This window comes from Giraffa tippelskirchi, chromosome 2 (assembly GCF_054371585.1).
Source record: "Giraffa tippelskirchi isolate mGirTip1 chromosome 2, T2T-mGirTip1v1.2.pri, whole genome shotgun sequence".
Lineage (NCBI taxonomy): Eukaryota > Metazoa > Chordata > Mammalia > Artiodactyla > Giraffidae > Giraffa > Giraffa tippelskirchi.
Window position 1 is genome coordinate 78,723,872 of NC_137276.1, and position 27,721 is coordinate 78,751,592.

General features: G+C 45.9%; 1 protein-coding gene across 8 annotated transcripts; it reads left to right on the forward strand.

Annotated features, from left to right (window-relative positions):
• Positions 1 to 27,065, forward strand: LOC145538017 (ral guanine nucleotide dissociation stimulator-like). 8 transcript variants are annotated; one of them, XM_081569253.1, is made up of 10 exons: positions 1 to 119; positions 632 to 1,133; positions 20,795 to 22,306; positions 22,398 to 22,495; positions 22,719 to 22,955; positions 23,369 to 23,479; positions 24,112 to 24,305; positions 24,924 to 24,983; positions 25,910 to 26,103; positions 26,377 to 27,065. In XM_081569253.1, exons 5-10 carry the CDS (start codon positions 22,821 to 22,823, stop codon positions 26,583 to 26,585), a joined length of 903 nt encoding a protein of 300 aa, XP_081425379.1. In that variant the 5' UTR covers positions 1 to 119; positions 632 to 1,133; positions 20,795 to 22,306; positions 22,398 to 22,495; positions 22,719 to 22,820; the 3' UTR covers positions 26,586 to 27,065. The 8 variants fall into 8 exon arrangements, with proteins under 8 accessions (XP_081425379.1, XP_081425382.1, XP_081425381.1 ...); XM_081569256.1 differs by having other exon boundaries at positions 26,383 to 27,065; XM_081569255.1 differs by having other exon boundaries at positions 22,750 to 22,955; positions 26,383 to 27,065.
• The last annotated feature ends 656 nt before the right edge of the window (positions 27,066 to 27,721 follow it).

Sequence of the window (27,721 nt, forward strand, 5' to 3'; positions counted from 1 at the left end):
GGAGGGCGGAGGCGCAGAGGCGCCTGAGCCCCCAGGACCCGTCCTGACGGAAGGGAAGTTGGAGACTGAGTCGGTCCCCACTGCGGGACGCCCCGCACCAGGGAGCAGCGCAGACACGAGTAAGTGCAGCTCGACCGCAGCCCCTCACCGCGCGCCCCCGCCTGCCCAGCGGCCAGCGGCCCCCGACTCCTGCAGCCCCGAGGAGCGCGAGCCTCCCTCGGTCCTCGGCTCCGGGGTGGCCGCCATCGGCCGCAGGGTGAGGACGCCGGGCCGGCGCCCCAAGGCGGCCGTTGAGCGGTGGGCGCCCCGCGCGCTCGCAGCCCTCCCTGCTCGGCGCCCCTCGAGTCTCCTCGCGGCGAGGCTGCCCCCACGACCGCGGGGGGCGGCCTCTGGGTCTGCGGACGCCGCCTGGGCCCGGTCGCCACGGGCTCGCGGTTCCGGGCCGGGGAGGTGCCGCCGAGGAGCCCGAAGTTGGGGCCGCGGGGCGCGCGTGTCGGGCGCGGTGGGTCCGCAGCTGTGAGAGATCTCTGCTCCCGGGATGCGCGCGGGTGATGGGGGCGCACAGCTCGGGGATCCCGTCCTGGCCGCCGGCAGCGGCTGTGCAGAAGGGACTCCGTGCTCTTTCCTACAGGCTTCCCTGGTGGCTCAGACGGCAAAGCATCTGCCTGCAATGTGGGAGACCTCTGTTCGATCCCTGGGTCGGGAAGATCCTCTGGAGAAGGAATTAGCAACCCACTCCAGTACTCTTGCCTGGAAAATGCCAGGGATGGAGGAGCCTGGTCGGCTAAAGCCTAGTCGTCTAAGTTCCCTTTCGCTTTCAGTGTTTTCAGGCTTTATTGACTGATTCGAACTAGCTCACAGAGAGCTTCCTGGAGGGCAATTTGTGACATACTAACACCTAAGCAAAGTTTGCAGTAAAGCAGTCTCCGCCTTTTTATGTTTTTTGCGTATGGAGGGCTTTTTGAACAGTTTATTTGTGTTTCTGTTCCTCTTTTCCAGCAACAGACTATTGAGAAACGGCATTACTCTAAGTTGAATGAGCATTTAAAATTTTATTTCTGCACAGTAATCATAGATGCTCAAGTATTTGCAAATTCTAGCGGCCTAAAAGAGCTCGGTTGTTTGTTGGTTTGGTAAGTTTTGCTTGAAGGGAAGACTTTGGAATCCAGAGAAATGTTCATTTGATGAAATTATGGTGCACCCTTTTGCAATTTTCAATATCTAATCCAGGGTAATTTTCAGATTGTTTCCAGAAGATGTATATTTTGTTTGAGAATAGTTTGGGTTTTGTCCTGTGGTTTTTTCTGTGCTGTTTGTTGGTACCTACTTAGGAGGCTTCAAAACAATCTAAGGTGCTATGCTTTGTAACACAGAGATAGGTTGTGTTTCTCTATCGAAATTGTTTCTTGAGTTAGCAAATTTTCCACTTGAAACAGTCAGGGATGACTTGTTAAAACCCTGCAGTTCCGACTCCTGTGATTAGGAAGTACGTTGTTTCACTGTTGAAGATAATGGCAGACATTTCAAAGATGGGCAACAGGTACACAAGAGAAATTTGAGTACTGAGTTCGGTGCCTTGGTGTCCTCAATAAAACTGAATTTCTCTTCTAAGGGAAAAAGGACGAAAACCAGCTGGTGATGACCACGGCTCTTTCCGTACCCCAGACACCCAGAGGAAGGGGAGGAGGTGGAGTGATTCTCAGATGGATTGGCCGTTTGTTCCTTTACCAACCACAGACTTTCTTTCCTTGGTGTTTCTTAACTCCCAAAGAAATTATAGAAGTGTGGTTCCTTACCCGGATATTTGAATGGGAAAGATCCTTTCAATTCCTAGGCCGGTGGTGAGATCCACTGTGTAGCTTTCATCTCCCTGAACCTTGTAAGTAGCTCTGAGAGCATCCTCTTCTCTCTTGAGTTAGGCAGAAAGGGAGGGTGGTGGAGCCTTGGGGGGCAAATGTTCCAAAAGCTGGAGCAAAACTTAATCACTGCCTTCGAAGAAATAGACTGGATGCCAGAACTTTGATCTTAAGGTCTCTTGCAACATCAGGGAAATCAGTAGTAGTAGAAGTATTCCACGCCATATAAAAGTCCATGAGATCAAGTGTATTATTGACTGAAAATTGATGAACGGAAAAGAACATTTTGAAACTTTCTGATATCTGATATTTGACCCAAGTCAGTCAACCACGTGCAAGGAATGATTACTAAAGAATCTCCCCAAAAGGGTATTTATAGTCATTCAGCTGTGATGTGGTTAAGAAACCTGTCATTTATTTTTTTTAAAAAAGCGAATCCCAACTAAAATATTTTCAGTTAGAAATAAACATGGACACACCACAAATAGTTTGCTGTGCTATGTTTTCAAAGCAAGGTCAAGGAACTAAAATCTCCTAGTGAAGTTTTCTCTTGAAAATACTTTCTCAACACTGTGTTTCAAATCTTAGTATAATTCCTGTTGCAGTTTTTAGGAGGTTCAGAATTTAAACTGTTGAGGAATTGAAGTTCTCTGAGTTCAGATGACTGAGTCAGAATTAACAGGGTTAAACTGGATGTTAAAACTATTACTAGTACACAATTTACTTGTATTTAAATGTACTAGTTTGGTGGCTATTTAAGTTCATCCTATGACTAACATTTTTGTGGGTATAATATGTATGCGGGAATATCAAATAACTCAAAATTTCGAAAGCACATCATTCTGTTTCCCACGTGACAGTGCTGAGTGGGTGTTCACCCTGGGGAGGCTGCGCTTCCTCATGTGGTCATTCAGGAACCCAGACTGCTCCTATCGTTGGCCTCCTCTGTTGTGGTCCTTTAATGGACCGGTACTTGGGGGTACAGAGTCGACCGACAAGAAAGTAAAAGAGGGAAGAAAAGAGGCTGATATTCCCTGGTTTACACAGTATGCCACGATAACACTAGGGCAAAGAGCTAGCACCGTCTCCGTAGGCTCAGGGCGCCCTCTCAAAGAGGTCGTGAAAGCCTGGGCAAATAAGTAGACATGATGGACACCTGTGCTCCGTGGACGCAGCCTGAAATGGAGAGAGGGAGAGAGAGAGTGGGAGAGAGTGAGAGCGAGAGAGAGGGAGAGAGAAAATGAGGAAAGACTGGGGGACCAGTGCTCTGGTGGAACAAAGGCATTTATTCAACATATTGTGGGCATATATATACTCTCTTACCAGATAGCCCTTTTTAGCAGAGATAGGGATCAAAGATCTAACAAGTCATCTAGAAAGCCGGAGGCTAGAATTTAGAATTATTCTCTAGAGAGGGGGTTGGAACAGTTACTTTACATATCAGAAAGGAGGAGACTTGCAAATAGCTGCTGTTCACCATATGGAATTTCCATAGGAATGAGATACATGAATTTCTATTATCCCCGAAAGCTGGCTTGCCAGCTCTGGCACCTGTATTCAGGTGCTGTTAAGGAACATAGATTTCATGCAAGACTGAAGACAGCACACAGGAAGCCTCCTGTTAAATGTATCCTGACAACTCCCCGTGTTTTATATTTGTCAAAAAACGTCCTGACCATATGAGTTTGTTTAGTATAAACCAATCCTATAGAAAGGCAACGGTAAACAACAAATCAAGTCACCAAGACAAACACCAGAGTTACACTTTCAGACCTGATGCTGTGAATAATATTTTGAAATCAACCTCGTGGGTATAGCCCAGATAATTAAACTGCTAGTTGCTCAGCTAAAGTCTCTAGATTAGTGGGAGAAGGCAGACGTTTTAACAAGGAGTTCTTTTTGTACATACAGTGAGGCATTATTTATGTTTCATCAATGAATTTTGATTTGTACCCAGTTGTAGGTATTATAATTAGAATGACCAGGAGTAAGACAGCATCGAGTAGAATCTCAATCACAATCAGAAGGGAATCATTTTTTATCAAGTATATAGTTAGCAATTAATACAGGTTACAGAAGGTAAAGTCTTATTAGCATGTCCTTGTACAATGTCCGTTCCAAGCTTCAGGTTTTTAGGTACTCGCAACAGGTTTCCATGTGTCTCGTAGTTGAGGCCCAGTCTGTTAATTGATTTGAAGGCGAGGTGGGGAGTTTTTCTGTTAAGTCACTCAAGAAGTCCTTTGTCATGGTAGTGAATTCTTTCCTTAATTCTTTCCCTAAGGTTTTTGTAGTGTAACCATGGTTTACAATTTAGGCAACGTCCGTCCGAAAGTCTATTTGGGGAGGCAGGGCGAAAGCCCAGGTTTGTCGGAATTCTGTTGGTCCCATGCACAAAGGAAGGAGTTCATAACCTAGAGAAATGCTAAGTAGTGTTTTCTTCTACTTCAGGGTGTGAGGGCCCTTTAATGCTCTAGGAAGAAGGCCTATGTAGAGAGTCGTTAGTAGAAACAATTGATCTTCTCTCAGTCCATTATATCACCTGTAGTAAGAAAGGGGGTTGGGTATGAATGATTAATTTGCCTCGGGCTAGGGGGTGGCACAAGCGACCAACCTAAGCTTGACTAGGAAACTGTTTTCTGGATTCTGCGGCATTCCCTGTTGAGAGAACAAATTTTCAGCTCGATTAGTAAGAGTTTTTATTTGTCCCCAAGTGGGGAGGTTATAAGGTTGATGTTGCCGAGGGTGGCGCTTCCTGGAGATCTTTAGAGCCGCCGTGGCCCATATTGGGATTTCTTTCTCCTGGGGTTTTTGTTGTTTCGTCTCTGTTTTGAAGGCTGGGGGGCCCCCTTGAGTCCAATTTTCTGAAGAGGAAGCTATGTGAGTTTGCTGGAGCCTTCTCGGGAGACACAAGAATACCCCTTTCCCTGTAAGATTAGTTTCCCAGATTTCCACTGTATTGTTAACCCGTCTTGGTACCAAATGGGCAGAGGAAGAGAAGTGTCCTTCAGTTCCTCAAAATGTTTTTCTGCTCTAGTGAAAATATCTCTCTGTGGTAAATTGTAAAACTTTAAAGCAAATAAAGCTGTATTGTAGTAAAGTCTGCTTTAGATAGGGGAGACAGTACTGTTCCTGTGTATTCCCCCTTTTTTAATTTTTCGAAAACATATTAATCACCCCTGTCTCCAGACAGGCCATACATTTTTTGGTACCTCTGGAGTGTAACCTCGGGCTTATTGATTGTTGGCCAATTGTTTAACTGTTTGAACAGACAACACACGAATGATGGGATTCCTGTGATTGCATTTACCCTTCCTAGTTTATGTAAGTCTCAAGGAATTTGGAGTGGTGAGTTTGGACACGTACACATGGGGTATCAACGATTTTTACAAATGCTAGTCGGGGTCTTTGGCTAAGAGAAGACTCGGCCTTGGGCCCACCGGTGCAATAAACTGCACTCCGCTATCTGCATTGTCTTTCTGAGTGAGTTTGTTTCCCAGAACGCGTGGCTACAACAATGTGAGTAAGAAATTGTTGTTGTCATTTATTTTGTACTAAATCGAGTTTTTTTCGTGCCTTTTGAGAAAGCGAACGAGGGCTATTTAAATCAGGATCTCCTTTTAAAGTATTAAATAGGTTATTTAATTGGTAATTAGTAATGCCTAAAGAAGGTCTAATCTAGTTTATATCACCTAAGGGCTTGAGCTATGTAGTATTGACAGGTGCAACAAGATTTTTTTTAATCTGTTAGAATTCTAGTTGTGTATCTATACATTTTTTAGCTGCCTGTAATTTCTTTTTTGTGAGGGGCCATTGTTTTGTCCAAACAGGTTTGTCATTTTTTCAAGTTATTTTAATACATGCATTGTTTGTTAAATGAGCAGTGGCCCCTAGGGAAAATGTGGACTATGAGTTTGAGTTTGCCATTGCATAAGTAAGTCTCTCCCTATTAAATTAATAGGGGCATCTATCACATAAGGTTTTAGTGTTGCAGGTTGGCCTTTTGGTCCCTCACATGGATGTATGTGAGTACTTTGATAAACCTCTTGTACTTTAGTTTGAGAAATTCTTGCAATTTGGCGAGAAATTTGTTGTATAGGCCAAGATTTGGGCCATAAATGTTTGGAAATGATAGTAATATCAGATCCAGTGTCAAGGAGACCAGAAAATTTTTTACCATTAATTTTGATATTAATATTCGGTTGGGCAAATTCAGATATTAACGAAGTCCACAAGGATTGTTTCTCATCTGTACTGCCGGATCTGCCCGTCCGTACATCTTTAGGAGAGTTAATAGAAATGTAAGGTCAAAGAAGTAATTGAGCATTTTGTCCCCCTTTTGGAATTGCCATAAAATCTGGGATGACATCACAACTTGAATTTTTCCTCTATAGTCTGAATCAATTACTCCAGGATGAACAGTAATTCTTTTAGAAGTCAAACTAGAGCGGCCAAGTAAAAGAGCGAAAGTTTGTGGGGGCAGGGCTTCGAACAGTCTGGTATGTATTGGAGAGGGGACTGTTTGAGGGTTTGAGAGAGAAGATGGAATTTGTCCCTGGTTATTGTTGGAGGCGACCTGCGGGGTCCCCTGCTGGGAGTTTTTCGGAATAGGTTTTTCTTCAATGTCAAATCTAGATTTACAATCTTTGGCCCAATGCATTCCTCTATGGCAGCGAGGGCAGATTTTGGGGGGGTTATTATTAACCTTTTTAGAGCGATCCCTTTTTCAATAGCTTTTATCTCTACATGTAAAACATCTTTCATTTTTCCTTTTAAGGGCAGCAACCATTGTTTTAGCTAGCATTTGCATCTTTTGAGTTTCTGATCCTAGATTGTAACAAGTCTTTAAATCATCTATAATAGTCTCTGCCTCCCGAATAGGAGCTATGGCTTTTTGGCATTTCTGATTTGTATTTTCATAAGCAAGTAGTTTCTCTAGTTGTCTTTTAGCTTTTTTTCCATTAGAGTACAGGAAATAGCAGCTTGTAGTCTAGCTAAAACATCAGCATATGTTTTATTAGGTCCCTGCGATATATTAGTGTAGCTCCCTGTAGGCTCCCCTTGAGGAGTAATTTGCTCCCAAGCCTTAAGGGCCACTGTTTGTATTTGTTCATGCAACAAAGGAGGGCACTGTACTCGAGCATGTGGGCCGTACGTAGTTATAGTCTTTTTTATTTGTTGCATATGATAAAAGTTAATAGCCTTATACTGAGGTATTACATGCCCTTCAGCGTCAGGATTTCTTAAAACTGGAAAAGCGGAAAAAACATCGGCTTCAGAGACTTGTGATTGTCAAGTCAGCAATTTAGAAAGCCTCTGTCCTGAAGGAGAGTGGGCAGGTAGCAAATTTTTACAATTAAGAGTACCTGGTAAAAACTCATCATTGTTATTTAGCAAGGTGTTAATTTTAATGTCAAAAGGTGTACTAGATGAGTCCTTGCTAGAATCATTAGGTTTTAGCAAAGGAGCTGCTGTTAAATTTGCATCTGTTGACAGATGGGGAGCTCTTGAAACAACCGAGGGAGGGTTAGTAAATATATTATGTTGTTCCAACTGGGCCTTTTGTAAGGTTTTATCATTTAGTTCCTGTTTCTGTAGTAAGTGTTTTGCCTGTTGTTGAACATCAGGAGGGCCAGGAGTACCTTGAAGCGGCAGAATCATAGTTTCAATAGGAGCCCTTAAAGGCCAGAAATCTGTAGGAATGGTTTTTCCCTTTTTGGTGGCTCGTTTAGCATTTTGGAAAAATGCCCGTGGGAGGTTATGATAGGCCAGGATGCCACATCAGTTTCTCTCCTACTTCATTGGCCATGATGTGGTCTTGTGGCCACAGAAGAGGCTGGGGAGTCTGCCAGTGGTGTGCCCCAGGAAGGGGAGTGAATTTTCATGGAAAATCCACTTTGGCCATGTAAAAAGAAACTAGTAACCCCCAAGGAAAAGTAAAAATGAGAGAAATTCCTTAAGAGACCATGGAGAATGGACCCATTCTAGCTAACAGAGACCCAAAATAAAACAGAGTCATGCGGTCATAACAGACCTGAGATGAAGTAACTTTCCCTGAATTCTTAGAAAACCACAAACGAAAGCTCTGAAGAGTTCTGATTCTGCTAAGGGTCCCGCCTATGAACACTCGGAAGGAGAAGCTCCCTTGACAGCCAGTCATGGCAGACTGCGGTCCAGCTGCAAGGACTTGTGCTCAGGCCACACGGGTCCATTTATCCCCCTTACCAGTCTCCCAGCTGAGCACTCTGGGGCTTTTGCTTTATCAAGTTCTTCCCTCCCTTCAGCCCCGGGAATGTGCTTTCAGTTACAGGCAAGAATTGTGTGTCCCCAGTTTGCAAACCTTGCGGACAGTACCCTGTCCTTTTGCTTCAGGTAATACTGATTGTTTTCTGGGATTAATTTATAATTTTAGGATGACATCAGTAATAACAAGTAACTCATTTAGACCTATTGTGTTTCAACTCTCTATTGAATATTTACCATACAATGTGCACGGTGCATACAGCAACGTGAGAATCGACTGAGCAGCCTCTTGGTCTGGGAGGAGCTCATAAAGGAGAGGAGACATGGTTTGAAGGGCCTGCTGTCCTAGCAGAAAGGATTTTTTTTCTTTTTTTATTGAGCTGCATGAGCTGTTGCTTATTTTGTCATAGATAAGGTGAAAATAGCTGTGTAGGTTTGTCTCTGGATATGTCTCTTGATTCATTTTCCAGTTAACCTTTATAAATCTTGTTTACATGATTCCAGCCACATCATGAGAAATGCCAGGCTGGATGAAGCACAAGCTGGAATCAAGATTGCTGGGAGCAATATCAATCACCTGAGATATGCAGATGACACCACCCTTATGGCAGAAAGTGAAGAACTAAAGAGCCTATTGATGAAAGTAAAAGAGGAGAGTGAAAAAGTTGGCTTAAAACTCAACATTCAGGAAACTAAGATCATGACATCTGGTCCCATCACTGCATGGCAAATAGATGGGGAACCAGTGACACCTTTTATTTTGGGGGGCTCCAAAATCACTGTAGATGGTGACTGCAGCCATGAAATTAAAAGATGCTTGCTCCTTGGAAGAAACGTTATGACCAATCTAAACGGCACATTAAAAAGCGGAGACGTTACTTTGCCAACAAAGGTCTGAAAGCTATGGTTTTTCCAGTAGTGATGTATGGATGTGAGAGTTGGACTATAAAGAAAGCTGGGCACTGGAGAATTGATGCTTTTGAACTGTGGTGTCGGAGAAGACTTTTTAGGGTCCCTCGGACTGCAATGGGATCCAACCAGTCCATCCTAAAGGAAATGAGTCCTGAATATTCGTTGGAAGGACTGATGCCGAAGCTGAAACTCCAATACTTTGGCTACCTGATGCGAAGAACTGTCTCATTGGCAAAGACCCTGCTGCTGGGAATGACTGAAGGCGGGAGGAGAAAGGGCCAACAGAGGATGAGATGCTTGGGTGGCATCACCGACTCAATGGACATGAGTTTGAGTAACCTCCGGGACTTGGTGATACACAGGGAGGCCTGGCGTGCTGCAGTCCACAGAGTTGCAAAGAGTCAGACACGACTGAGTGACTGAACTGAACTGAGCCTCATTCCTTGGCATATGGATGTCAAGTTCTCCCAGCCACGTTTTGGGGAAGGAATACTGTCTTTCCCCCATTGAATGATCTCGCCACTCTTGTCAAAGTTCATTTGACCATATGTGTGAAGGTTTTGCTGGGCTCTCAATTCTTTTCTATTGATCTATAATTTTATCTTTATGACAGTACCAGACTGTTGTGATTACTGTAACTTTGTGTTACTGTTGAAATCAGGGAATGTGTGTCCTCCCACATTGTTTTTCTTGCTCAAAATTGGTTGGCAGTTTGGGCATTAATTAGGTATTAATTAGTGAATTTTAATTAGTTAAGAAGTGAATTTTAGGATAGGTATTTTATTTTGAATGGGTTTTTTTTTTTAATTTCTGTGGGTTTTGATAGGGATTGAATTACAAGTGTAAATTACAGAGGCTGATATTGATACTTAACAATGGTAAGTCTTCTAATCCATGAAAATGGAATTTGTGTCATACTGTGCAGATCTTCACCTCCTTAGTTAACCACTCAGTGCTGTGCTTAGTCGCTCAGTCACGTCCAACTCTTTGCGACCCCATGGACTGCAGCCCGCCCGGCTCCTCTGTCCATGGGGAGTCTCCAGGCAAGAATACTGGAGTGGGTGGCCATGCCCTCCTCCAGGGGATCTTCCCAGCCCAGGGACCGAACTCAAGTCTCCTGCATTGCAGACAGATTCTTTACCATCTGAACCCCCAGGGAAACCCGGTAATTTATTCTTTCTGATGTATTTGTAAATGCAGTTGTTTTCTTAATTTCCTTTCCAAAGTGATCCTATTAATGTCCAGGAATGCGAGTGATTTTCCGTGTTAATTTTTGTACCCTGTTACTTTGCTGAATTCATTTATTGTTTATACCATTTTTGTGGCACCCTTAGGATTTCTACTTATGAAATCATGTCACATGTAACACAGATAATTCTGCTTCCATTGTTCATATTTGAATGTTGGTGATTTATGCATTGATTCACTTATTTTGTTATATGTCTTTGCTGACACCTGTGTCTAAAACTACAAGTACTATTGCTTAGAAGTGGTAAAACCCAGCATTTTTACATGCTTTCTGAAGTCAAAGGAAAAATGTTCCATGTTTCACCACTGCCTGGGATGTTAGCTATGGGTTTTACATGTATGGCATTATTGTGTCATGATAATTTCCTTCAAATGTAATTTGTCAAGTGTTTTTAGCATGAAAGGGTGTTGCATTTTTTCAACTGTTTTTCCTATTAACTGAGATGAACATGTTTTTTTCCCCTTGATTCTGTTAATGTGTGTGCTATACTGATGCATTTTCTTAGGTTGAAGCATTCTTGCATTCCAAAAATAAATCCCACTTGTTCATGGTGTATAATTCTTATTATATAGATAGCTATAAATGATTATTATATAAAGAGATAATATCTGCAATTCCAACGTCAGTTCAAGATTCCAGAATCCTGGGAGGGCGGCAGGTGATGGCCAGGACCAGAGAGATTGATGCTTCTGATTAGTCATTGATGATTGATACTACTGATCCATGAGTGTTGGTTCACACAGCCAGTGACTGTCTGACTTAGACCTGCATCAACCCATCTCCTGCCTCTGTGTTTCTCAGCCTCTACTCCTTCCTTCTGAGACTCACTCCTTCTGAGACTTCCTTAAATACACCCTTCCTCATTCTCAGTGAGAGCCTGAGAGAGGTAAACACTTGTAGTCGTTTTCATCTGAAAATGTTTTTATTTTGTTTTTATTCCTGAGTGATAGTTTGTTAGTAGCTTAGTCATGTCTGACTCTTTGCGACCTCATGGACTGTAGCCCAGCAGGCTCCTCTGGCCATGGAATTCTCCAGGGGGTTGCCATTTCCTTCTCCAGAGGATCTTCCCAACCCAGGGATTAAAGCTGGGTCTCCTGCATTGCTGCTGCTAATCCGCTTCAGTCGTGTCCGCCTCTGTGCGACCCCAGAGACGGCAGCCCAGCAGGCTCCTCCGTCCATGGGATTTTCCAGGCAAGAGGACTGGAGTGGGTTGCCTTTGGCTTCTCCGTTAGAATTAAAAATTCGACTGTTTCTGCATAAGGAACTCCTGCCGTTTCTTATATGGCCACCGGAGGGCACTGTGTAGCTGCTTATGACAAACACACTGCCCCACTTACAAGTGGCCCTCTCCAAGTTAGCCTTCATCAGGAAATGGCAATCCACTCCAGCATTCATGCCCGGAGAATTCCATGGACAGAGGAGCGTGGTGGGCAACAGTCCATGGAGTCGCAAAGAGTCGGACACGACTGAGCAACTAACACACACACAGAGAACATGTTTTCAGTTCAGTTCAGTCGCTCAGTCGTGTCCGACTCTTTGCGACCCCATGAATCGCAGCACGCCAGACCTCCCGGTCCATCATCAACTCCCAGAGCTTACCCAAACCCATGTCCATCGAGTCGGTGATGCCATCCAACCATCTCATCCTCTGTCGTCCCCTTCTCCTCCTGCCCCCAGTCCTTCCCAGCATGAGGGTCTTTTCCAGTGAGTCAATTCTTCGCATCAGGTGGCCACGTTACTGGAGTTTCAGCTTCAACATCAGTCCTTCCAATGAACACCCAGGACTGATATCCTTTAGGATGGGCTGGTTGGATCTCCTTGCAGTCCAAGGGACTCTCAAGAGTCTTTTCCAACACCACAGTTCAAAAGCATCAATTCTTCGGCACTCAGCTTTCTTCCCCGTCCACCTCTCACATCCATACATGACCACTGGAAAAACCATAGTCTTGACTAGATGGACCTTTGTTGGCAAAGTAATGTCCTTGCTTTTCAATATGCTATCTAGGTTGCTCATAACGTTCCTTCCAAGGAGTAAGCGTCTTTTAATTTCATAGCTGCAATCACCATCAGCAGTGATTTTGGAGCCCAAAAATCAAGTCTGACACTGGTTCCACTGTTTCCCCATATATTTCCCATGAAGCCATGGGAACAGATGCCATGAGCTTAGTTTTCTGAACGTTGAGCTTTAAGCCAACTTTTTCACTCTCCTCTTTCACTATCATCAAGAGGCTTTTTAGTTTCTTCGTCACTTTCTGCCATAAGGGTGGTGTCATCTACGTATGTGAGGTTATTGATATTTCTCCCGGCAATCTTGGTTCCACCTTGTGTTTCTTCCAGCCCAGCGTGTCTCATGATGTACTCTGCATATAAGTTAAATAATTTTCAGAGAATGTCAAAATCCAGCACAAGTGAAAATACAAGGTGAGCCACTGACCGAAAGTTTTCCTTTGTGACACATTACAAGGATTTAAAGTCTGTGTCTAAACCCCGCATCTCTGTCCTCCTCTATCCCCTCCATTCTTCGTCCATCTGTAAACATCTGTCTGTATAAAATATGTTTTCGCAATCTATGTAATGTGTTAGAGATATTGTTCAATCATGGTGCCCCTTCTTTCTGATGTGACTCTTTGGGTGGCACTCTGTCTGTGAGATCTAATGCCTTGAATCTATTTGTCACTTCCACTGTAAAATCGGAAGGGTTTGATTGTAGGTCATATCTGAATGGTCTAATGGTTTTCTCTTCTTTCTTCAATTTAAGCCTGAATTTTGCAATAAGGAGCTCATGATGTGAGCCACAGTCAGCTCCCAGTCTTGTTTTTGCTGACTATATAGTGCTTCTCCATCTTCGGCTGCAAAGAATATAATCAATCTGATTTTCGTGTTGACCACCTGGTGATGTCCGCGGGTAGAGTCATCACTTGTGTTGTTGTTAAAGGGTGTTTTCTATGACCAGCATGTTCTCTTGACAAAACTCTGTTAGCCTTGGCCCTGCTTCATTTTTTACTACAAGGCCAAACTTGCCTGTTATTCTGGGTATCTCTTGACTTTGTCCTTTTGCATTCCAATCCTCTATGATGAAAAGGACACCTTTTCTTTTTTTTTTGGTGTTGTTACTTCTAGGAGGTCTTGTAGGTCTTCATAGAACCAGTCAACTTCAGCCTCTTTGGCATTAGTGTTTGGGGCATAGACTTGGATTACTGTGATATGGAATGGTTTCCCTTGGAAATGAAGCAAGATCATTCTGACGTTTTTGACACTGCACCCAAGTACTACATTTTGGACTCTTTTGTTGACTGCAAGGGCTACTCCATTTCTTCTAAGGGATTCTTGCCCACAGTAGTAGATATAATGGTCATCTGAATTAAATTCACCGATTCCAGTCCATTTTAGTTCACTGATCCCTGAGATGTCGATGTTCACTCTTGCCATCTCCTGCTTGACCACATCCAATTTACCTTGATTCATAGACCTAAAATTTCAGTTTCCTATGCACTATTGTTCTTTAATGCATGGGACTTGACTTGCACCACCAGACACATCCACAGCTGAGCATGAGTTCTGCTTTGGCCCAGCCACTTCTTTCTCTCTGGAGCTATTAGTAGTTGCCCTCCACTCTTCCCCAGTTTAGCATACTGAATGCCTTCTGACCTGAGGGGCTCATCTCGCAGTGTTGTATCTTTTTGCCTTTTCTTACTGTTTCTGGTGTTCTCCAGACAAGAATACTGAAGTTGGTTGCCATTTCGTCCCCTAATGGACCATGTTTTGTCAGCACTCTTCATTATGACCCATCCATCTTGGGTGATGCTGCATACCCAAGGCTGCCGGCTTCACTGAGTTATGAAAACCCCTTTGTAACTATGAGGCTGTGATCCATGCCAGTAGCAAACTGTGTTGATTACTATAGCTTTGCAGTAAGTTTTGAACTCAGTAACAGTGTTGTCCCGTATTCCTTTTTCTTCTCATAATTGTTTGTCTATTTCAGGGTATATTAGTTGTAAAGTAGTTTAAGATAGGCATTTTGGTTTAGGGTGGAGTTTTGATCAGGATTGCATTGGAATTGTCAATTGCAATGGTTAGTATTGAGATCTTAGCAATAAGTCTTCCAATCCATGAAAACAGGATTTGTGTCATTTAATATCTTCACAAAGTTTGACACTTCACTTTTTTTGTTAAGTGAATCAGTAAGTAATTTATTTTTTCTGAAACAGTTGTAAACAAAATTATTTTCTAAATTTCCGTTTCACTTTGATCATCAATGTACAGAAATACCACTGATTTTCAGCATTGACTTTGTGCCTTGTTACTTTGCTGAATTAATTTATTATTTATACGATTATTTTCTTGTGGCATTATTTTTTTCTCCATATGAGATCATGTCATGAGTGGACAGAGAGATTTCTCCCTCTTCAGATTTAAATGTCACTGATGTATCTATCTGTCTGTATGTCTCTCTTTCCTGACTGCTATGGTTAAGACTCTCAGTGCTGTGTTGCATACGAGTGGCAAAACCTAGCATTCTTCTGTGTTTCCTGAACTGAAAGGAAAAATTTTCAGTCTTCATCACTGACCGTGATGTTAGCTCTGAGTTTTCCATGTGTGTGTGTAGTCAGTTGTGTCCAACTCTTCACGACCTTTTGTACTGTAGCCCACGAGGCTCCTCTGTCCACGGAACCCTCTAGGTAAGAATACTGGAGTGGGTTGCTATTTCGTCCTCTAGGGGATCTTCCTGACCCAGGGATCAGACCTGTGTCTCGTGCATCTCCTCCTTTGCAGGCACATACTTTACTGCTGACCCATCGGGGACTTTAACTGTATGGTGGTAGTTTCCTTCAAATTTTATTTGTCAAGTGTTTTGTTTTTTCTAAATCATGAAAAGGTGTTGAAGTTTTCAAATTGCTTTTTCTGCATTAATTGAGATGTTCATGGTTTTTGCCTGCATTATGTGAATGTGGTGCATTGCTTGCTTGCTTGCTTGCTACGGCACTTCAGTCGTGTCCGACTCTGTGCGACCCCATGGACAGCAGCCCACCAGGCTCCTCTGTCCACGGGATTCTCTAGGCATGAACACTGGAGTTGGTTGCCATTTCCTTCTCCAATGTGGTGCATTACACCAATGCCTTTTACTATGATGAAGCATTCTTGCATTCCAGGAAAAATCCCGCTTGTGCATGGTGTATAATTCTGATTATATGAATAGATATAAGTGATTTTATATATACATGTATATGCTCACAACGTCAGCTCTGGCTTCCTAACCCCGGGTCAGGTGGTAGGTGGCCAGGGCACAGCACTGGACCACAGCAGTTTATGCTTCTAATTACTCCTGGTTACTCTTACTACTGATCCATGGGTGTTGTTTCACACAGTCAATGACTATCTGACTTAGACCTGCATCTGCCCATCTCCTGCCTCCGTGTCTCACACTGCACTCCCTCCTTCTGGGACTCGCTGAAACTACATCCTTCCTCACTCTCAGAGCCTGAGAGAGGCAAACGCTCATAGTCTGAAAATGTTCTTATCTTGCTTTATTCTTGAGTGATAGTTCAGAGTGAACAATCTACAGACCATTTCTGTGGTGTTTGCCTTGGCATCTGAAGCTGTTTTTCCCTTGTGTCCCCCCATCGGTTGTGAGTGGTGACTGGTCTCCTGTTGGGTCTCCCTTGGGCTGCCTTCCCCGCCCTGTGATCAGGTCTCCCATTGTCTTTACTCTTCCACAGTCCATTACTGCAGGGTGAGGTTTGAGGAACCTCCATACTGTTCTCCATTATGGGTGTGTTTCATAGTGTCTTATTCATTGATGGTTGCAATAGTGTCTTGTAGGACTTTAACAGATGTACAGGAATTTCTTTTACGAGATTGTCAGATTATTCTATTTCATGAAGCAGTTGAGGTCTAATCCTCCCATTGTAGTCTCTGCGGACCGTCGTTCATGGTGCCATCAGGGCATGTTTTGCTGATAGTGGATCCTTGCTGGTTTGTAGGGTTTGATATGTATACAAATATGTTTTGTTGTTGTTGTTTTTGCTCATTTTATGGACCTAAACATTTGTACCTGTTGCCATTTTTGTGAAGTGTTCTTTTGGTTTTTAATCAGGAAAGGATTTCGAATTTTCTCAAATGCATTCCAGGGCCTATGGAGATGAACATTTAGAATTCTTCTTAAGTATCATTTCCTTCATGTTCCTCCCAACACAAAGACATCACTTATCACTCCAGTTAAAATAAAACATCCCCCACTCCCTGCCTTCACCCTCTTCCTTTGCTTAGTTATATCCGTAGCAATTATAATCAGACCCTGGCTGCCTGAATCAGAGGCTGTTTTATTCCATCGGAGCTGCTGTAAGAAATGCCATATATCGAGTAGCATATGAACAGCAGTAATTGACTTCTTAACAGTTGTAGATGCTGAGAAGCCCAAGATCAAGGTGAATGCAGATTCCATGAGTAGTGAGGAACCACTTTCTGGTTTGCAGGAGGATTGTTTTCAGTGCACTCTCACCTGTCAGAGGGGTGAGGGGCTCTCGCAGGCCTGTTTTACAAGCACACTCTTCATCCATGAGGGCTCTGCCTTCTGACTTAATCACAACCACAGGCCCCCACGTCCTAATACCATCACCTTAGAGGTTAAGATGTCAGCATATGAATTTGGTGGACAGAAATATTCAATCCACAGTGCAGGCCCAGTATTTTTTTCCACTCATAGGAGTCTCTTCATCATTCCGATCCCAGACAATGAAGCTTCCTCAGCGAGTAGAATATTTTTAGTCAACTGTCTATCAGGGGCACAGTCCACCAATACACCTGGCTTTATGTTTTTATGTCTCCATCCCTAATCTTGGCTCCCTCTGCCACCAAAAGGCAGTGAAACTCAGTCCCTCACCTGGCTCCATGGGCCAATTGCAGGACCCCACCCTGGCAGCTGAAACCCTGGATCCCAAGCTTGCACTTGGTTTTCACTCCTGGAGCCTTTCCCGTTCTCTCTTCTGAGCTGGGCCAGGCCATTGGGTGTTTTAGCACAAGGGTGTTTGGACTGTGTGGTCAGCATCTTGCCTGGACCAGGAGCTATCACATTCCTAGTGGCTGCCATCTCCCTTGTCAACAATGAGAAGGTACCTAGACCCTAAGCAGACAAGAGTCTTTTGTGTTTTTTTCTTTTTTTATGTAGTTAAGAAACAAATGCTTTCTATACATAAAAAATGGACTTCCCCAGTGGCACGAGTGGTAAAGAACCCTCCTGCCAATGCAGGTAGGGGTAGGAGACGCAGGTTCAGTCCCTGGGTTGGGAAGATTCCCTGGAGGAGGGCACAGCAACCCACTCCAGTATTCTTACCTGGAGAACCCGATGGACAGAGGAGCCTGGCAGGCTATAATCCATAGCGTCATCCAGAGTTGGACATGACTGAAGCAACCTAGCACGCACACCACGTAAAAAATAATTATGCCCCACCATTGTTTTTCTTTACCATATACTTTTAAAAAAAGAATCCAGGGAAGGTGGCAGTGGTCTTGGAAGCATAGAATCTTGCATAGAAGACAAGCATAGGTCTTGTGTTTCAGAATCCCCACAGTAAGACAGACAGAGCAATACGATGTTAAAATAAAAATGCGTGAGCAATATTCACAACAAGATTAGACAACAAGGTATCCCCCCCCTGTTATCACAAAGTACGACTGGGGGGAAAAGAACACGAGATTCCCCCAACATCACCATGAGTATGGGGAAAGCGCGGTGCAGGGGCTAAATGAGGACCCACTGCTATTTGAGGTACTTTTATATATGTCATTGATTTTTATCTGTCTTCATATGTTGAAAATCTATTCTCACATCTGTCACTATCACCTGATTGGTTTCCTTTTTTCTTTATGGCGGCTGTGCTTCACTTTGTTTTCCCAATAAAAACTTGAATTTTTTATTTATTTAGCAAGATTGAAGTTGCACAGAGCAATCATTCAACCTAGGAATAGAAGCAAAAAGTTTACACATTGGAAATGAAGGATGAATTAAACATGGAACACCTAAACTAACCAATTGGAAAGTACATACTGTGCTTCATAGTTAGAACTAAATGCTGGGTTTTAGAAAAGAAAAGTATTATTTTTCTATACGGAAATAAATGAACCCTGTGAAGCCAATAAAACAATTAGTGTATTATGGATAAAACGAGAAAAACTGTATAAAACAGAATTATGTAAAGATTTCATACCTATATACTTGACATGTTAGGCTCCATGAATAATTTCTGAACAACAAAAATTACCAAATTTCAATCTAGAGTAGACAGAAACTTCAAACCGACCACTTTCGTAAAATTGTTTTAACAGTGGGTCACAGATTCATTTAGGGATGGCCTGAGGAACTGTTTCCTTTGAACCGTTGGAAAACGTTGCGATTATTTTATAAAGGTACTTTTACCCTTGCCTTAGCATCAATCAAAAATCCTCATTTTTAGAACTGTGCCTTAAGTTTAAAACGTACATGTGAAAACTCCTGACAACACAGAGCTTATTTATTTTATACATAGAAGTTTGTGTCTCTTCATCCTTTAACCCGTCTTGTCCCTCTAGTTCCTTCTCACCGCTAGCAACTACTTGTTTGTTTCTCGTATCTGTAAGTATGTTTCTGTTTTATTACTTAGTGTTTCCATTTTTATTTATATTTATTTATTTCTTTAGGCCCTGCCAGGTAGCTTGCAGGATTCTAGTTCCCCAAGCAGGGATCAAACCCAGGCCCCCTGCAGTGGCTGTATGGAGTCCTAACCACTAGATAACTCGAGATTTTACTGTTTTGGTTTCTAGCATCCAGAAATAAGTGATAACATACAGTATTTGTATTTTTCTGATTTATTTCACTAAGCATAATAGTCTCCAGATGTATCCATGTTTTACAAATGGCAAATTGTCACTCTTTTCTATAGCTAAGTAGTATTCCATTGTGTATGTGTATGTAATTTATTTTAATCAACTCATATGCTGCTGAACATTTAGATTGCTTCTACATCTTGGCTATTGTAAATAATGTGGTATAAACATTGGAGTTCATGTATCTTTTTGAATCAGTGTATTTATTTTCTTCAGATATGTATACCTAGGAGTGAAAGTGCTGGATCTTGAGGTAATTTTAGTTTTTGTTTTTTGAAGAACCTCCATAATGTTTTGCCTACCGGCTGTACCATTTTACATTCCCACCAACAGCGCGTGAAGGTTCCTTTTCCTCTGCATACTCCCCAGCATGTTATTTCTCACCTTTATGATGATAGCGTGTGGTCAGTGATGACTGCATTTCAGTTTGGATTTGCGTTTCTCTAGGGATTTATAATGTTGAGCATCTTTTCCTGTGCCTGTTGACCATTTGTATATCTTCTTTGGAAAAATGTCTATTTAGATGTTCTGCCCTTTTAAAAATGAGATTTGTTTTGTTTGCTATTGAGTTGTATAAGTTCTTTTTTAATTTAATTTTTATTTTATACTGGAGAATAGTTGATTTACAATCTTGTATTTGTTTCCGGTATACAACAAAGTGATTGAGTTATATATATACATATATCCATTCTTTTTCAGATTCTTTTCCCTTATAGATTAGTACAAAATATTGTAGAGAGTTCCTTGTGCTATACAGTAAGTGCTTGTTGATTATTTTGTGTATACTAGCGTCTGTGTGTTAATCTCAACCTCCTAATTTCTCCCTCCCTCCACCTGTCCCATTTGGTAATCGTAAGTTTGTTTTTAAAATTTGTGTGTCCATTTCTATTTTGTGAATAAGTTCATCTGTATCGCTTTTTTAGATTCTACATATTAGCAATATCATATGATAATTGTCTTTCTCTGTCGACTGCCTTGACTTCTGTGATCATCTCCAGGTGCATCCAAGCTGCTGGAAATGGCATTATTCATTCTTCTCATGTCGAAGTAGTATCCTACTGTGTCTGTGTACCACATCTTCTTTGTCCACTTGGCAGTGGACGTTTAGGTTGCTTCCACATCTTAGGCATTGTAACTAGTAGTGCATTATCTTCTCAATGTACAGCTTTCTCCCAATATATGTCCAGGAGTGGGGTTGCTGGATCATGAGGTAGTCTTATTTTTTGAAGAGCCTTCATACTGTTTTCCGTACTGGCTACACCAATTTACATTCCCACCAACAGTGTCAAGTGTTTCTTTTTCTTCACATCCTCGCCAACACTGATTTGTGTTCTTCTTGATGATGGCTATTTTGGGAGATGTAAGGGGGTAACTTCTGTTGGTGTGGATTTGCATTTCTTTGATGATTACAAATGTAGAGCATCTTTCCTGTGCCTCTTTGCCATCTGTATGTCTTCTTTGGAAAAAATGGCTATTGAGAGTTTGGGCCGTTTTTAAATGAAGTTAGTTTTTTGTTTGCCATTCAGTGGTATGAATTCTTGATATATTTTAGATATTAACCCCTTAGAAAATATATGAATTGCAAATATTTTCTCCCATTTCATTTCATTTCTCTGTTTTATTTTGTTGACCTCTGCTGTAATTCCACTTGTTACTTTGTGCTTTCTTTTGTTTTTAGGATCAGATCCAAAAATCATTTCTGAGATGGCTGGTCAAGAGCTTTCTACCTGATTTTTTTTCTAGTTCTGTGGTTTCAGGTCTTCTACTCAAGGCTGGATGCATTTTGCGTTGAGTTCTCTGTATATTGGAAGAGAGTGGTCCAGTTTGATGGCTTTGCACATAAGTGTCCAGTTTTGCCAGCATCATTGATTGCAGAGCCTGTCCTTACCTGCCTTTTATATTTTTGGCTTGTTTGTTGGTGGAGAAGGGAATGGCAAACCGCTTGAGTGTTCTTGCCTTGAGAATCCCATGAACAGTATGAAAGGCAAAAAGATATGATACGGAAAGATGAACTCCAAGGTAGGTAAGTGCTCAGTATGCCACTGGAGAAGAATGGAGAAATAACTCCAGAGAGAATGAAGAGATGGAGCCAAAGCGAAAACGACGCCCGGTTCTGGATGTGGCTGGTGATGCAAGTAAATCCCGATGTTATGAAGAACAATATTGCATGAGAACCTGGAATGTTAGGTCCATGAATCAAGGTAAATTGGAAGTGGCCAAACAGGAGATGGCAAGAGTGGACGTCGACATTTTAGGAATCAGTGAACTCAAATGGACTGGAATGGGTGAATTTAATTCAAATGAACATTACATCTGCTACTGTGGGCAAGAATCCCTTGGAAGAAATGGAGTAGCCCTCATAGTCAACCAAAGGGTCTGAAATGCTGTACTTGGGTGCAATCTCAAAACTGACCGAGTTATTTAAGGACAGGAACATAAAGCCACAACAGATGAGACGGTCAAGTCTGTGTGGCAGATGACAGGCTGCGAGCACCAGTTTGTCCCTGGGCCTCTGTGTGTCCAGTCTGAGATGCTGAGCCTGCTGGGCTGTGAGCCCCGTGAAGGCAGCTGTGTCATCACGGCCTGCACTATGGTGATGGGTGTGGACAGTGGGGCCAGACTATGTGAGTCTGTCATCCCAGCTGCAGCCCCTGCCACCTTTAAGGCCTTGTGTCACAGGGTCTTGACCTCCTTGGCCAAAGGTGAAACCCTTCTCATCAGGTTTGCTGTGGAAATGAGAAACTCTCAGATCTTAGGAAGCTGTTGCTTATCCCGCCTTACACGGCAGTTTTCTTCTGGCCTACCAGAGTGAGCCCTGGGTTCCACACACACACGCTCACTCACGCTGACATTTAATAAGCACTGTGGGACGAGATCCGGAGAAGGCAATGGCAACCCACTCCAGTACTCTTGCCTGGAAAATCCCATGGATGGAGGAGCCTGGTAGGCTATAGTCCATGGGGTCGCAAAGAGTCAGACATGACGGTGCGACTTCACTTTCACTTTTCACTTTCATTCATTGGAGAAGGAAATGGCAACCCACTCCAGTGTTCTTGCCTGAAGAATTCCAGGGACCTGGGAGCTTGGTGGGCTGCCGTGTGTGGGGTCACACAGAGTCGGATACGACTGAACCGACATAGCACAGCAGCGGCAGTGGGATGAGAACAGAAGAGGAACAAACATGGGAGAGGTAATTGGGGGACAAGAAAAGAGACTGGAGGCACTGCCTGCATGGGACACAGCTCCCACATGTTCCAGGGTTTTTCCCACCTCTGTCTCAGGACATCCCTAGATATCCACGTGGGCATAATCCTCGTGTGCACGTGAGGACACGGACAGGCCTTGAGAGACACAAGGACTCATCCAGGATGGAGAAGAGGTAGGAATGAGGAGGCGAGCCTGGACCCAGGTCTGCCTACCCAGAGCTGCACATAGACCCTGCCCAGGAGCTGTGTGGAGGGCTGTGTGGTGCAACTGTGTGAGAACCGGGGCTGCGTGGATGAGGGGTGAGCGGTCAGTATCCCGAGGGCTATATGTACAGGTGTCAACTGTCAGTTCAAGGAGGGGACCCCCGGGTGGTGAAGTCACTTCCTTGTCGGCAGACCCTAACAGAACTCGGAACCCTGTAACCAGGCAGCCACGTTCTAGTAACAGCGCCACAGCCAGTTGGGGCTCACTTGGCTGGAGAGACTTGATCCAGAAGGATGTTCTCCCGCTGTGTCTCGACTGACCAGGGCTTCTGCTTCAGGAAACCCTGGAGGGAGAGGTTTTTCAGATGTTTCAGGCGGTTCAGCGCTCAACCTGGATGCCTCTGGTCCTTTAGCAGGAGGTCCCCAAAGGTAACAGCAGGCAACCTAGAGGTGGCCCCACCAGGCCTGGCCGCCACCGGGAGCCCTCCCTGGGCAGCGCCAGCTGCCCTCATCTCCAGGTGTGGGGAAGTGGGACTTGAGGGGAGGTTCTCCCTCTGGGCAGGAACAGGTTGGTGGGCACATCGTGACCTGGTGGTCCGATCACCATCACACCTGAGGACAGGCTGGCAGTGGGGAAAGAGGATCCCTGAGGTGCTCTTCTCTGTGCCAGTGTGGATCCAAGGCCCTCAGGCGGTCGGGTGTCTTCTTCCTCGGTGGAGGTCTGTGCAGAGAGTGGTGGGCATGTGTCTGGAGGGGAGAGGTCTGGGGGTCCAAGAAGCACCAGAGACAGCTGGCCGGTGGCCTGAGACTTTCTGCCTGGCTGGCGGGCACTGTGTTCACAGGGCTCCTCCCGAGACTGCGGACAGGCGCCGGTCTACGGAGCCCCCTGCTCCATCTCCCCGCACGAGGAACAGGAGGCCCAGAGCAGCAACAGAGCCCAGGGCGGGCAGAGGGTGAGTGCCAGCCGGGAGGAGACCCTCCAGCCAGGAAGTTCCGGGTCCCAGAGCCACCCTGGCGCTCCCCTGGGTCCCTCCTAGAGGCCTGCTCCCAAAGGAACCTGGGAGTGTCAGGTGTGCGACACGCCCTCGCGGCCTAGGCCCTGAGGTGTCCAGATGCAAAATCACTGTTTACGTCCATGTGGGAATCTCGGAAGGAGATTGTGAAAGGATTTCACTTGATGTTCCCCAAGGAGCCTTTCCACATGTTTCTACAGTGTATCCTGTATTAACTCCATCCCCACGTATCCATGTGGGCCTGAGAACCCTGATGCCTCTCACCCCAGGATCAGCCCCTGTCACCCCAGTTCTCACCCCCAAAATGGGATGTGTTGGTCACCGCCACAGGGGACGCAGTTAACACGCGGGGAGCTGCCCAGTACAAACTGCCCCGAGACGCTAACACACGTAACCGTGGCCCTTTGCCAGTTCACTCGTGATGCCAAGACGTTTATTCTGTGGAGGGCACTCCTGGCCCTCCCCTTGCCATGATTCCCGAGGCTTGGGGCCTCAGTCTGAGCTCCAGCCCCTGCCTTCCTGTAGTCCTTGGTGCGGCCTCTGACTCTTGTCTCTTCCTCGTTCCACCCCAGGGGGAAAATGTGTCCCCAGGGGACAGGAATGAGCCCTGCAGGGTGTGGAGCGTGCAGAGACGCAGACTGGAGACGTTGGTGGGCAACCTGGTGCCTGCCTTCCTGGGCGGTGACCCCTCCTACCTCCCCAGATTCCTGGGTACCTACAGGGCTTTTGGCAGCCCTCAGCAGGTGCTGGACCTTCTCTTCATGAGGTGAGCACTTCCCCTCCCCCACTGGGGACTCGGGGGGACCCGGTCCCCTTCCAGCTGTGAGTGGTGGGAATGGCTCTCCACCTCTCTGAGCCCCAGTGGCCCCCTCTGCACCCAGAGGGTAAAGGGAGGAGCCGCCCCCAGGGTGTCTGTGGGGACTACGTGGGTGCGTCCTGGAAAGGGCTTTCTGGGCGCCTGGAGCCCTGTTAAGGCTGTGGTTGTGCTGAGTCATCTCGTTCCTCCTCCCTTCGAGGAAGCCTATGTCTCGGTGGTCTCTGAGCCTTTGACTTTGTCCCAAAGCGTTTTCCCAATTGCAAGGTGAGGTGTGAGAGGTGCCCTGCCCTGGGGCATTGAGAACAGGGCTCCCTGGGAGTGATGAGTGGCGCCCCAGGCACTTGGATGGGGCCGGTTGGGCTCATTCGCTCTTGAAATATAAAGGAAGGCGCATGAGATGCAGGCACTTTTCTGGGAAAACCATCATGTAATGCATGGAGCAGACAGCAGTCCTGCCCCCCAGGGCATCAGTTCTCTCGGTGAGGGGGAGAAGCCTGTCACACTAGCCATCACATGTGGGGCGTGTCTCCAGTACTGACCATGTGACGCCTCCCTGGCCTCCTGTAGGTACGGATGCATCCTCCCGTACTGCGATGCGGATGGTGGAGCCCTGCAGCAGCTGAAAATGTGAGTGGATTTTGATTCAAGAGGGACTGACTCCCTTCCCCAGAGAACTGCCCGGAGTCTTGGGGTTTCTGAATGGGCAGGGCTGGCAGAATCCTGGATCCCACATAGCTTCTGGTTCCCCCTGGGGGCCGAGGTCTAGGGGGCTTCTCGTGCAAAACAGGAAAGGAGGCCAAGAGAGCTGTGGAGGTGTCTGGCGTGCTGTAAGCAGCCTCTGGGAGGTCAGAGTTCAGAGTCTGCCCCATGAGAGTCTACAACCCTCGCCTGTCCATCCCAGTCCTGCCTCTACCCCCGATCCTGGGACCCAGAACGCAAAGTGTGGAGAGCATCCTGCTGACCGTGTGCTGGAACCTCAGCGGGTGCTCAGGGGACCCGTGACACTCGGGACAGCTGAGTCCTCGCTGGTGAAGGTTGAGTGTCAGTGGTGGCAGGAGACGCAGGCGCGTCCCTAGCGGACGAGGCAGCCTGTAGATGTAGGAGGTAAATCTGAGGTGCTATGAGGCCCGCAGGAAGCCTGGGTAGATGACAGAGTCTGTGTGTACCCTCCTGGGCCAGATCCTCCTGGGACCCCTACGTGTTCCCGAGATGCAGAGACCAGAGTAGATGCCCTGCCTGCCCTCGCAGTGGTGACAGCAGGGGGAGGGGCAGGGCAAGGGACAGTACGCTGAGCCAGGCTGCCGTGAAGAAGCGGACAGATGGTGACACCGTGGATCAAGGGCTGGCACTTGAGCAGGCTGGTTGGCGGCCCCGCCCCTGTGTCCAGGCCTCCTCTGCCTGTTCTGCCAGGTGAGATGAGCCGTGGAGGAGAACTGACCTCTGGATGGGCAGAGGCAGAAGGCGCAGAGGCCCAGGTCCCCACAGGGCAGCCCTGGAGTGCAGTGTGGCGGGAAGGCCAGGTCTCTGACTGCTACCCACGTGACTCCCCCCAGGGCCATGTCCTCCATCCTGAGCACCTGGCTGCACCTTTACCCTGAAGATTTCCAGCAGCCCCCAGAATTTCCCTGCCTCAAGATGCTCCTGGCTTACATAGAGCTCAACATGCCTGCCTCGGACCTGGAGCAGCGAGCCCGCCATCTCCTGGCACAGCTGGAGACCCTGGAGCCCACTGAGGCAGAGGGGCATGGTGAGGAGGACTCGGGCTGGGTGAGGAGGACGGGGCCGAATAAGGAAGGGAGGGGGCTGGGCCACACAGAGCAGAGCCTTCTGAGGCTGGAACTAGGCCAGGAGCATTGAGGAAGCTCCTCAGATGACTATTCCCCTGGACTGCAGCCTGGGAAGGCTTCCTGGGGTTAGGGGGCATCTTGGATTGAGATTTCAGGGCTAAGCAGCGAGTAGGTTCCTGTCTTTGGGATGCATGCACAAGCAGTCTTACTGACAGCGCTTTCTCTTCTGGGAGATACAGCCCCCGCTGGAGAAGCAGCTCTGGAAACATCACCAAACCTAGAGCCAGCAGCACCCCTAGTAACTGCCACAGCTCCACAGTTAGAGCAGACTGAAAGCCCAGCTCCTACTGAAGGTCAAGCTCTACATCATGTAACCATGCCAGCTCCAAACCCAGAGCCGCAGCATACTCATGCTGTGGCTCTCAATGAAGCGAGGAAGTGAGGAAAAGCACCTCCAGGCTTGACTTCTAGATGCAGAGAACGTGCAAGAAACAGCCCTCTTCCTCCTTCCGATCTTCAATCACCCACAAATCCTGTGCCCGCGCTGCTTCTGCAGCCTCAGTCCCCAGGCTTAAGCCATCGTCGGCCAGGGCACTGCCTTGGCTCTGGAGCTCCTTCGTGCTTTGCAGTCAGCTGTGGCTCCGGTGTTATCCACCTGTGGTTCTAGAGACCCCAACAGACCCAGCTCTTCTAGCAGCTGAGGCGCTGGAGCCAGCTCCTCCCCTAATATCCCTGGAGCTGCTCCCAGATCGTCAGCAAGCCTCGCCTGGGAAAGGCAGATGGTGTGCTGCCCCAATGCCTGCACCAGCCCTGGAGCCTGTCTCTTCACCCCTATAATTCCCTCTCTTAACCTGTGTTTTGGTTTTTTTAGTACATGTATAAACTTACTTTTTCTATGAAATAAACTTAGATAGAAATTGAATTCTTTGACTTTTTCAATTGTGTGTGTGAGCGGCATGGAGACCATTCACGACGATCCATGAACACGTCTGTTCTCTATTGCACAGCATCTGCGTCCTATTTGACGACGAATAATCCTGCAGTCTGGGAGAGCAGTGCATGCGACTCTCCCCTCATCTGTTGATGGACATGGGGACTATTTTCCCCTTTGGGCTCTTGTGCCTAGTGCTGCTCTGAACCCTTGTGTGCAGGCTTGTGACTTTCTGTGTGCTACTTCCGGGTATTGTCGTAGGAGTGGAATGTGGGTGTCAACTGAATACCATGTAGTCAACTTTTGGAGGCCCTGTGGCAGGAGTGTTCCATTAGTGTTTGCATTTCCGCTTCTTCATCAGTGTTGCAGTTTCCTCTCTGCCACACATTTCCCCCGCCTGGTCCCTCATTCTGGGAAGCCGCCTCTGAGGAGGCCTTGTGGCCCTCCCCTGAATGAAGCGGCTCGTGTCTCAGCTGAGTCCACAGCCTCAAACCCCTGGGAGACACTGGCAGAGGCCTGCGGCTGAGTCATGGTCCGTTCCTGCACTAACGACAGTGTGACATCCAGCCTGTGGTCATCGCCTTGCTTCTGCTGGATCTGTCACCACCCCAGACCCACTCCCCCTCTGACCCCCATGCCCTAGTCTC